Source organism: Oryzias latipes, chromosome 8, assembly GCF_002234675.1.
Source record: "Oryzias latipes chromosome 8, ASM223467v1".
In the NCBI taxonomy this organism is placed as follows: Eukaryota; Metazoa; Chordata; class Actinopteri; order Beloniformes; family Adrianichthyidae; genus Oryzias; species Oryzias latipes.
Genome location: NC_019866.2, coordinates 20,600,254 through 20,612,531, shown reverse-complemented (window position 1 = coordinate 20,612,531; position 12,278 = coordinate 20,600,254). Strand labels below are relative to the sequence as shown.

Here is a 12,278-nt window from a genome sequence, read left to right as displayed (position 1 = left end):
GGATGAAGGAGATGTCTTACCTCCACTAATCCCACACCCATCTTCAGTGTCTAGTTTTCTGTCTGCGTGGAGCGGAGACAGCTGCTGGCTTCATTCTGAATGACCTGCATGTGTTTACTCTGCAAAAAGCAGCCGTTTCTGCTCACTACTCTTGACACTCGCCCTTCCATTTTGCTCCTTCAGTCGTCAGAACCAGATGAAGGATCAGGCCCAGCAGGCTCTGGTGTCCCCCAGTCAGCTCCCAGAGGAGGCGGAGTGTCTAACAGTCCCCAAATACAAGAGGGATCTTGTCCAGAAGCTGAAGATCCTCCGGCAGGAGCTGTCCCAGCAGCAGCCTCAGGCGGGCCACTGTCGCATCGAGGTGTCCCGTGAGGAGATCTTTGAGGTGAGACCCAACAGGAACCGAGTCAATCATGGCCTCATCAGTTTAAACCACACAATGGCTTCTCTTATAAAACTCTTTTACAGTTGGCTCTCAGAGATGGTGTGAAAACTGCCTGATTCCCTTTCTCAAATTTAAAAACAACAACAAAAAGCTTCTGCTTCTATGGTCCTTTTTCTCCAACTATTGCTTTTATAATCTATTCCTCATAAGTGATGAAATGGCCCAATATTCACTTATTGTGCTGCTTGTAAGTATGCCAGTTATAAATAGACCAACTGGGATATTTTTACTATCTTCTAAAGATGTTTGTCTCCATTTTTTCCCGCTTTGTGCTGCAGTCTGGATGTCATTCTTCTCACCCACTATTGTGACAAAGTTCTCTGCTTAAACACTGAAACAGCTCACTTGTTCCAGATAAGAAGTTTATCGAGGAGGGGGCAGGTTTCTCCCCTGTAGGTGTGGGGCTTTTATCGGAACAACACCACCTGCAACCGACTGCCTGACCCTCATAAAATCTGCGCTGGAATGTGCTGGAACGTCTGTTAATCTGAACGAAGAGATTTTTGTTGGCTGATCTCAGCGTGGAAGAGGGGTGGGAGGACGAGCGAGCGAGCGAGCGGGCGGGTGTGGGGCCACGGGACGTCTTGAGGTTGAGCGAGACAGAACCGCATAGCTTCTCCAGACCGACTGAAGCATTAAATTATGCCTGAATAGGAGTGTGTTAGCTGGTGTGCTGACAGAGCCATCTCTGTGTATTTTTGGTTTAGATAAGACATTCCCGTCTCCGCCGCAGCAGCCATGATCCGTCTTGAGGGCATGGTAGCGGCGGAGGAGGCCGTGTTATTAGAGTCTTATGGATGTGTTTATTATAAGTGCCCCTAATCCACTTGAAATGAACCTCCCTGATGCTGTGAGCTGGTTGCACGTGGGATGAATGCTGACTGAGGCGGAAGGATCCCGGCTCCACAACACGTGAAACTCTACCACTCTAGCAGCACTGCATGAATTCTTTGTTGTTTCAAAGCATCAAAATAATCATTTAACTCCTTATTGGCCTCTTATTTCGTGTTTGAAAACTTATATTTCAACTTATAGCTTTTGCTCTTTAATAGTTTCAAAAAATGGATACATTTTCTTCTCAACAGTTACTCTCTTTGATTTGAAATCATTATGCTTTAAGTGCAAATTTGTGACAAAACTCTCACTTTACTCTCTCGCCGACTCGCCCTGTTTTGGCGTGTTGTGGAGGTAGGCGGAGCAAACTGCAGTCAACCTCCCAGTCTCACTTCAGGGATCGTTTTTAGCTTTAGATCCGACAAGACCACGGGGTCCCTCGCTATATCGCTGTTCACCTTCCGCAGTCTCACTTGCTTCGTTTCCACTGACTATGAAACTGCGCAAATTGGATTTGTGATAATAAATTCGCCTAACCGAAACATGACAATTCAGGAAAAAACTCGCCTTTATCGAAAAAAAAAACCCGTTTTTTTCCGCTTGGAGGAGATGGTTTTTGAGGCGTATCTAAACGTGACATTTTTCACAAAACTGCAATGAAAACACTTTTCGAATTAAATGAAGTCGTGTGACGATGGCGATGCGCTTCTTGATTGGAACTGGCCGCCACAAGAGGTCTTACAGAATCATACAGCTCATGAAAAGCTGCATGTCATGTGGAATTGTTGGATCCACAACTTCTTTTTAAAATCACCAACCACCATTTCATAAAAACCGCTTTATCCATAGCCGCTCCCACGTGTAAGGAGCTCGCCGCTCCACGGCCTGAATGAGACGCCGACGTCTCCTTTGACAGATGATGATGAGCGCTAGTGCCGTGGCAGGAATTTGAATGTAACTGCTGTAAATCATTGTTCACATCTGTCACCGTGTTTTTGAATGACTTGTCGCGTGAGTTGGTTTGTGTTTAGTTGCATAATTAGGATTTAATGGAAACAGTTTACTTGCGAATTTGTTTTTTTCTCTCGCCATTTCTAGTTGAATGAAATGCAGCTATTGTTTCACAAATTTTTTCCAATGTAATTTCGCTTTTCTTTTTTCTTACAGCACAGTGTTCTTCATCCTGATTGGCTGCAGACTTTGTCAATCAAACTCTCCTATGCCATATTTGAACTTTGAGAGTTTAGAAAAAGGGAGAAAAGTTTGAAAAGTGCACAAAGTGTGAAGTGAGAGATTTTACAGCCCTAAAACATCGGATTTCATTTATTGCAGATAATTATCCTGTCAAATAAAAGTGTTGACTCTTAAAAACGGGGATGATTGTCATATAAACACAGGACAACCTAGAAATTGATCAAAAAAACAATAATCTGAAACATTTGCAGTTTTTTTTAACCCAACAAAGTTCTTTCACACCTAAAAAATGCAGTGAATGTATTACAGTTTGATGCTGCTGGAGTCATCAACAGCTGTGCAGAAACTCCACACTGGGGCGCATCACACCGTTAGATAACAAGTTGATGAAGTGTTTGATCTTTTTGAAGCTCATCGTTAGCTGAAGAAGTCTTCTGGGATGGTAACCGTCCCTCATTTACCGACCCTCACTTCTCTTCTGCTGCCAACTCTCCATCAGGCTCAAAATCCGCTGCAAGCGTACTTAATGAAAAGAATTGCTGACAAAGACATCATTTAACTTTGAGGTCAGACGTACCGTTTGATGGTTCCAGGTTAACAGGGTGACCAGGGTCTCCATTCATACTGGGGGAGCTTCTGAACAGCTTTTTAGTGAGACCACCCACCTCCCAGCATAAGGTTTGTTCAGGCAGGAACCTCCTGAGCAGCTCAGGGCAGCTTTGTTTATGTCTGACCTTTCACACACTCACAGGAAATTCAGAGATGTGTACAAGAATGCAAAAAAGTCAGACAAAATTCAACAAAACTGAACTCTGTGCTTTTGGGATAAAAAATATCAGCCACTGGATACTAAATTCAAATGAAGAATCTTTATTTTTCAGAGAAGCATGATTAATACAAGATTGTAGGATTTCTTCTTTGTCAAATTTATTTGAATCTGAGTGGGTCCATGCTCCTGTTTGAAAATAACTGCTTCACTTGTGTTGCTTCACACCCAGGACCCTCATTCTCATTCGTCTGCAACTGATTATTTTTGACTTTGTGTTTATTTGGCAGGAATCGTATCGACAAGTGATGAAGATGAGGCCGAAGGACCTGTGGAAAAGGCTTATGGTAAAGTTTAGAGGTGAAGAAGGCCTGGACTACGGAGGAGTGGCCAGGTGAGGAGCTGCAGCCGTTAACCACAGAATAAAAAATGTTCACTTCCTACGTGAGCAGAATCATGGAACAAGCCTGCTCTGGTTCGCTCGTCCCGCCTTCATGGTTCCGTGTTCTTGGTCGCAGGGAATGGCTCTACCTGCTGTCGCATGAGATGCTGAACCCGTACTACGGCCTGTTCCAGTACTCACGAGACGACATCTACACACTGCAAATCAATCCAGACTCTGCTGTCAATCCCGTGAGTCTGAATACATTGCAAAAAGAGGTCTTGGTTTTAGTCCATTCTCTATGCTTCAAAGTGGAATTCTTGTATAAGGATGTTACTGTTGCGCATGTAGGGAATGGAGTCAAGATTTTCTTATAGGAGGGAGGTTTTCAGTTTTTTCCTAGACGTGTTGGATCTGTCTGCTGAAGATTTTCTTTTCATAACTTTTTCTTCCTGCACGCTCCCCGATACTGTACACCGTGCTGGAAATGTGTGCGTTAAAATAGCTCCATCTTTGATGTCCCACAGCTTCAGAGGCCCCGCAGGATTCAGTCTCTCGTACTGCTTCATTGCTCTGTGTAGCTTGGCGTCCGTCCATTGAACTACAGCTGTCCAGACAGTGTTGTGGAAAGATTCCTGCATGAGTGAAGCTGTTAATAAATGCTGCCAAATGTTTGGTTATTTTCAGCTTCAAACGTTTTAAAGTGGTTTCCTAATGTGGAGTCTTTTTTTGTAAATTCCTGCGCTGTTTTGTGAGTCCGAGTGAGTCTGGAGTGACATCCTGCTTTGAAGCCAAAGTTCTGCTGGTGCATCTCATTAGGAAACTGAAAATGCTTTTGCCCCCTGCAGGAGCACTTGTCTTACTTTCACTTCGTGGGCCGCATCATGGGAATGGCGGTGTTCCACGGCCACTACATAGACGGAGGTTTCACTTTACCCTTCTACAAACAGCTGCTCGGTAAACCCATCACCCTGGATGACATGGAGTCTGTTGACCCCGACCTGCACAACAGCCTTGTTTGGATCCTGTACGTACGAAACGTCCCACTCTCACTGTGAAAGCAGTCTCAGTGCTTTTCTCTGTGTCCCTTTATTCCCAGAGGGGAAAAAACAGTCTTTATCTGCTTCAGTAAAGAACACCTAGACCTCTTTTCTCTTGATCTTTGTGGTGTCGCCCCACAGTGTGTAATTATACACCTGTGAAAATGTAGCCAGACATCCTGAACAAGTCATGGAGGACTCACTAAAGCATTGGTCCCCAACCCCCGGCCCACGGACCACGTGGTACCGGGCCGCAGACAGAAAATAATGCATACACTAACTTTGATTATTTCTTTTATGTTTATTTTCTGACACTAAAGAAATTTTTAATTGGAAAACTACCGGATTCCGTTCACCACATCCGTCTGTCTTGTCGCGTCACGTGACTTTAAGCAGCTGCTTTGATCGCCAAGTTAGTAGCCCAAAGCTACAGTCAGGACCATAAATATTTGGACAGAGACGCATTCTTTCTCATTTAGTTTCTGTGCATTACCACAGTGAATTTTAAATAAAACAACTCAGATTCCATTGAAGTGCAGACTTTCAGCTTTTATGCCATGGGTTGTACAAAAAGATTGCATAAAAATATGAAAAACTAAATCAGTTTTAAACACAATCCCTTCATTTCATGGGCTCATAATTTATTGGACAATTGACCTCAATGCTATTGCATGGGCAGGTGTGGGCAATTCCCTTATGTCATTAGGAGTGAAGCAGATAAAAGGCCTGGAGTTGATTAGAGGACTCGTGCTTGCATTTTGAAGATTTTGCTGTCAACAGACAACATGCTGTCAAAAGAGCTCTCCATGCAGGTAAAAGGAGCCATCATTAAGTTGAGAAAACAGAAAAAAACTATGCCAGAAATCGCTACAGTATTAGGAGTGGCAAAATCAACAGTGTTGTACATCCTGAGAAAGAAAGAAAGCACTGGTGAACTCAGCAAAGCTAAAAGACCTGGACGTCCACGGAAGACAACAGTGGTGGATGATCACAGAATCATTTCCATGGTGAAGAGGAACCCGTTCACAACAGCCAACCAAGTGAACAACACTCTCCAGGAGAAAGGCGTATCAATATCCAAGTCTACCATAAAAAGAAGACTGCATGAAAGTAGATACAGAGGGTAGACTGCAAGATGCAAACCACTCATAAGCCTCAAGAATAGGAAGACTAGATTGGACTTTGCTAAAAAGCATCTAAAAAAGTTCTGGAAAAACATTCTTTGGACAGATGAAACCAAAATCAACCTCTACCAGAATGATGGCAAGAGAAAAGTATGGAGAAGGCGTGGAGAAGCTCCTGATCCAAAGCACACTACATCCTCAGTAAAACACGGTGGAGGCAGTGTGATGGTCTGGGTGTGCATGGCTGCTAGTGGCACTGGGACACTAGTGTTTATTGGTGACGTGACACAGGACAGATGCAGCCCAATGAATTCTGAGGTGTTCAGAGACATTCTGTCTGCGCAGATCCAGGTGAATGCAGCCAAACTGATTGGGCGGCGTTTCATAATACAGATGGACAACAACCCAATACATACCGCCAAAGCAACTCAGGAGTTTATTAAAGCAAAGAAGTGGAATATTTTTGAATGGCCAGTCAGTCACCTGATCTTTACCCAGTTGAGCAGCATTTCACTTGTTGAAGACTAAACTTCAGACAGAAAGGCCCACAAACAAACAGCAACTGAAAGCCGCTGCATTACAGGCCTGACGGAGCATTCAGAAGGAGAAAACCCAGCATCTGGTGATGTCCATGCGTTCAAGACTTCAGGCTGTCATAACCAACAAAGGGTTTTCAACCAAATATTAGTAATAACAATTTTGTTTTCACTTATTTCATTTGTCCAATTACTTATGAGCCCATGAAATGAAGGGATTGTGTTTAAAAAATGCTTTAGTTTTTCACATTTTTATGCAATCTTTTTGTACAACCCATGGAATAAAAGCTGAAAGTCTGCACTTCAATGGAATCTGAGTTGTTTTATTTAAAATTCACTGTGTACAGAAACTAAATGAGAGATTGCATCTCTGTCCAAGTATTTCAGGTCCTGACTGTAAAAAGCTAATGAAGACCAAACAAAAAAACACATTTGGAAAGTTTCTTTGGGGAAAAAAGAGCCAGTGAGGAAACCGAATAAGACTCCTCGACTGCAAAGAAAAATAAAGACGTTATTTACAGACAAAACCAGGTGTTTTCCTCAACAAATGCATTTATGGAGACAGTTGTTCTCACGGACCAGAAGCAGCTCTGACTAATGAGCGGCGACTGATACTCAAATGTTTCACACACACAGATAATAAATCTGCAGACACGGTGGGTTCATGTTTACTATTATATTTAGAAATTACCAGTTTTACGACCGTTGTCATTTTATTTTGCTTTATTAATCCGTCACACCTTAGAAGTAGGTCTCCGCTACAGTTAGCATCCAGTTGTTAGCATCCACTTTGCCGTCTTCATCTTCATCACAAAGTCTACGTTTAAAACAGCCGCTAACATTTTACAGAGGATGAAGATTCAATTTTTCAATCTAACGGTGCGTTGATTATGATCCCGTCTTCAGGGACAATGACATCACAGGTGTGCTGGACCACACCTTCTGCGTGGAACACAATGCTTACGGAGAGATCATTCAGCACGAGCTCAAGCCCAACGGTAAAAGCATCCCCGTCACACAGGAAACCAAGAAAGAGTATGTCCGCCTCTACGTCAACTGGCGTTTTCTGCGAGGCATCGAGGCCCAGTTTCTGGCTCTGCAGAAGGGCTTCAATGAGGTCATCCCCCAGCACCTGCTCAAGGCCTTTGACGAGAAAGAGCTGGAGGTACCTGTCTGTCTGTCTGTCCACGCTTACGTCTGCGTGTCCCAGCGGTCCGCTTACCTGTGGCCTTGTTGATTCTTCTCTGCCTGCAGCTGATCGTGTGCGGCCTGGGGAAGATCGACATCCACGACTGGAAAGGCAACACGCGCCTGAAACACTGCACGCCCGACAGCAACATCGTCAAATGGTTCTGGAAAGCTGTGGAGTTTTTCGATGAAGAGCGCAGAGCGCGGCTGCTGCAGTTCGTCACAGGTTCTTCCAGAGTTCCCCTGCAAGGGTTCAAGGCTCTTCAAGGTAATCAGTCCAACCAATCATTGCTAAGATGGATGAACAAAGGAGCGGCAGTGTGGATGTTGCTCCTCAGATTCCGTTTAATGCTGCCGGGTTAGTCTCTGCTGTGTCTCTACGTGTCTGGCTCTCTCTGACCTGAGATGAACCCTCGGCCTGCGTAACTGTGGTTCAGAGGGTTCGTCCTGGCAGAGAGCGCCGTCCAGACGTGAGGCATGCTCACACGATGAGCACAAGGTGATGCACTGCAGGCTGCACGCACTCCCACTCCCTCCAAACCAACAAAGCTGAGAATTCTCTCAAACAGGCCTGAAACAGCAGAACTTTGCAGCGGCTTAGAAATTCTAATGTTCTACTAAACAAAGGAAATTTCTATTAAAAAACTGCTTTATCTTCACTTATAGCTTTTAGAACGTCCAGCATTCAGTCATTTTATGGACCTGCTTGTCCATTTGAATCATCTTTCTGTAAATTTTTCGTAAAAATGCAGAAAACTTTGAAAAGATGAATCTAAAAAGGATTTGACTTCAGTGAATGATGGAAATGTAAAATCCACGTATGTGTGGTTCCTCTGCTGCTTCCCGTCTTTCAGAACAATGTTAGAAATGCCATGATTATAGGAGTACTTATGTTTTTTCTGTATATTAGATTGATTTATACTACATTTGACTCATTTCATAAAGTTTAAAATATTGAAAGAAATCTAAGTCTCTTTTGAAACTGTAATCATTTCAGTGAAAGTGGCTTCAGTGTGTCGGTTTTTGGGTGGTGTCACAGTGATCTGCTGCTTCTTTCCTGCTGCTCTTCATCTGGATGAAGCATCTTCCTCTCTGGAGAAGCTGCAGGAAAAGAAGCAGGACAGCGATCCTCCTGAACCTTGACATGCCAACGTCACAAAAATGAATCAATCTCATTTAGAATTCTAGTTTAAATTGCTTAATGTTTACTGATGTAATGTGTTTGGGAGTATTTTTATTGATTTAAAGACTATTTCATGATATTTTTGGTCACATTTTTTTAAATGTGTGCCTTTCTATTTTTTTGGATTTTTCATTTGTTAGATATTTGGAGATGTTTTCAAGTATTTACATTTTTGGATAACTAAGTCCAAGTCCAAGGGCTGCACGGTGGCGCAGTGGTTAGCGCTCTTGCCTCACAGCAAGAAGGCCCCCGGTTCAAGTCCCGGCTGGGGGACATGAAAAACACAACATCAATGGGGGACCTTTCTGTGTGGAGTTTGCATGTTCTCCCCGTGCATGCGTGGGTTTTCTCCGGGATCTCCGGTTTCCTCCCACCGTCCAAAAACATGCTTCATAGGTTGATTGGCAACTCTAAATTGTCCATAGGTGTGAGAATGAATGGACGTGTGATTGAGGATATTCTACCCTGCGACAGACTGGCGACCAGTCCAGGGTATCCCTTGCCTGCGCCCAAGTGGCCAGGATAGGCTCCGGCAACCCCGTGACCCCGAAAGGGAAAAACGGTCAAGAAGATGAATGAATGAATGAATGAATAAGTCCAAGTTTGTTTCTTCTTTTCTTGTTTAGTTTGTTGAATGTTTGCTTTTTTCTCCACTGTGGAACAAGACGGGCTCTAAATGGATTTCCACACTGGTTTCATGTTCTGATTGTTCTTCATTCAGGTGCTGCTGGCCCACGACTCTTCACGATCCACCAGATCGACGCCAGCACCAACAACCTGCCCAAAGCCCACACCTGGTGAGAGAGTCCAGAGTAACGAGACAAATGACTCCTTTGGCATTCTGATCCTAACGTTTGTCTCCTTTCAGTTTCAACCGGATTGACATTCCACCTTATGAGACCTACGACAAACTGTACGACAAGCTGCTCACTGCCATCGAGGAGACGTGTGGCTTCGCCGTGGAGTGAATCTGTGGCGTCTGCGAAGGCGGCTCGCCGTCCGCAGGAGTCCATGCAGACGACGGGGCCTGGGGGGGGGTTCATGGACAATCGCTGCAACAAGTGAAGTTCAAACAAGAGCGGACCTGAAGTCATGTGACTGTGGTTCATGGTAAAACCTTCACGTCTTCCTTGGGGACGTTTTTTTACTCATTGAAAGGATCTCTTCAGCTGCTAATAACTCAGACTATTTACTAACTTGTGGAACCTGCAAAGCTTTTCTGGCTCTTCCTTTTTTTTTAACTCATTTTAGCATTTTTAAAAAAGACCTTTTTCCATGTAGCAGAGCTTCATCACGAGGTCGATCCGTGCTGAAACAATAACCGCAGTTATAAGAGCGCTCCTTGTGAGAGGACACGGTTATTATCGGTCCCTGCAGCTCGGTGGAAACCCTAAATGTGGACGCAGAGTGAGCACGACTCAGGCTGTTGTGGACAGACTGGGATGTCAGGCTGCAGCCGACTGTTTACAATCTTCTCCAAAGACGGCAGCAGGGACCTCTGCTTCCAGACGTCGCCCACCTTCACACTCTAGCTGTGTTTGAAAAGGAATAAATAAAGGAATATCTTAAGAATGTGATATTTTTGTATAACAGGAAAAAAAACAATAAAATTCTATATAATATATTTAATATATTGCAGTGCTATTTCTGAAAGCCCTTTCCAGTGTTGAAGGGAAAGTCGAATCTTTTTCATGATGAGTTTTACAGTTTCTAGAAATGCTTTGAAAGAAAAGTTAAGCTTAATTGAGTTTCACTAAAAAAAGTTGTGGTTCCTTTTTGACTGAATCTCATCTTCTTTTGGGGAGAAATTTGTCTTAAGGGCAAAAAATCTTCATGTCCTCTCAGTGCCATAGCAACTCTTGAAAGAATATCAGCGAATATTGACCCTTTAAATGACAAAGATGTTATCCTGGAGCTGCATACAGTGGTGGCAGGTTCATCATGCACCTCTGATGCGCTTCACTCACAGCTGGGCTTTATTGGCATCACCGAGGAGCATTTTTTCCTGTTGCGTCGTTTTCTCCTGAAGCCAAAAGTCCACGAATTTATGCTGCCTTTGTGTCATTTTGGGATACGAAGACCTTGACAACCTTTCAGCCGCGTGGTGCTATCTAGAATTGGGTGTTAGCAGCCTTTCAGACCGACATACTACTTACTGCCTGAAGTGCGTCACTCATGGTTGCAAGAGGTCCACCAAGCCGCCTCCTCCTCAGGACACGTCATTGTTCAAAGATTTAGAACGAACGCCGCCCACCTGTCCTCTTTTTAAGGGAATTAAATGAATTTGCATCCATTTGCCCACAGCAAACCATTGGATGTTGCATGTCTGTATATGTACTTTGCTTGAAAGTGATCAGAGTGAGACGAGCTCCTGCTTTTAGCCTGCTTACAGTCCTGTCAGTGCTGGGGGGGGGTTTATTAAAGGAGATGGAGGGTTTTCTACAGCGAAAATGTTTGAATGTTTTGAAAAGATGCTGCCCATCATGCAAACTCTTAAGACTTGTGGACTGTTCTCAGCAAACTCTTTAACAGCTGAGGAAAACAACAACTTTTTCATACGCGTATGCAAAGTGAAAACTGTCCTTAGATGGTGCTTTGTACAGTAAGAAGATATTGTTCATATATGTGGATCAAACAAACTGTAATTTATCTTTAACTTAAGTGGAAGAGTTTTCTTGACCTGCAAAGAGGTATTGCACACAAACGGAACACGGTCACACTGTGTGTATGGTGACTCTCTGTACCAGATGTTCAAGTTTTAAGTCCAGTGCACAAGCCGGCGGTTCTGCTGTGACCCCACACGACCCCACGCAGCGGGGGCCGGTAGCTGCCATCTGAACAACTCAGCTTTTTCTTAAACAAGTTGAAGGATAACGCTGTCATTGTTTGTTCTGTTTTTTATTAAATGGCATGATCCACTCGCAGAGCAGTTTAGCTGACCGATGCAATTTTTATGTATGTTAACACTATTATTTTGTAAGAGTATTTTATTTTTGTGTGTTACTAGTTCTTATTAAACTTGCCTTTGTCTAACAATGTAAGGCCTTGTAAGTACATGTCCAGTCTTTTGATTAATTTTGTGTCCAGATAATTAAACAAGTTTAGGCAGGAGTCTGCAACCTGAGGCTCCGGAGCCGCATGTGGCTCTATAGTTGAAGAAAAATAACATTTTTAATTTTAAAAACTAGCTGTGAAGTAAAAAATAAATAACGTAAAATTAAAGTAACTCAAACTTTATTGAACTACTAGAATACAAACTGTTGCAGGACAGTATGTATCACTCTAAGGGGCTCCTGAATACAGAATTCAAACATAAGGTGTACTAAATTTTAACATGGATTTTCCATTTTTGGAAGAAAAAAAAAGCAGGGATATTAAGTTATGGTCTAAAAATAGAGTGTCACGTTATTCGCTCTGAGTAGATGTACCCATTTCTGACAGAGATGCACCACAAATGGTCAAATAAACTTTTTTCATCACTGCTATTTGCTGCATTTTATTTATGCAATATATATATGCATCCCTTGTATTATAAATATATCCCTTATATTTATTGGAATAGTTAAAATAACACAAATACAGATCA

The 12,278-nt window shown here is 43.2% G+C and overlaps 1 protein-coding gene across 2 annotated transcripts in view; it reads left to right on the top strand.

The window, feature by feature from the left end:
• LOC101160323 (E3 ubiquitin-protein ligase SMURF2) overlaps positions 1–11,743 on the top strand; it is a 64,675-nt gene extending 52,932 nt beyond the window's left edge. For both annotated transcript variants that reach the window (XM_004071819.4, XM_023957969.1), the window contains 8 exons: positions 184–385; positions 3,530–3,633; positions 3,758–3,872; positions 4,470–4,648; positions 7,228–7,486; positions 7,576–7,777; positions 9,414–9,489; positions 9,561–11,743. In XM_004071819.4, coding sequence (XP_004071867.1) covers positions 184–385; positions 3,530–3,633; positions 3,758–3,872; positions 4,470–4,648; positions 7,228–7,486; positions 7,576–7,777; positions 9,414–9,489; positions 9,561–9,660 — 1,237 coding nt within the window. In that variant the 3' untranslated portion in view covers positions 9,661–11,743. The remainder of the gene's footprint in view (positions 1–183; positions 386–3,529; positions 3,634–3,757; positions 3,873–4,469; positions 4,649–7,227; positions 7,487–7,575; positions 7,778–9,413; positions 9,490–9,560) is intronic.
• Positions 11,744–12,278: the final 535 nt, after the last annotated feature.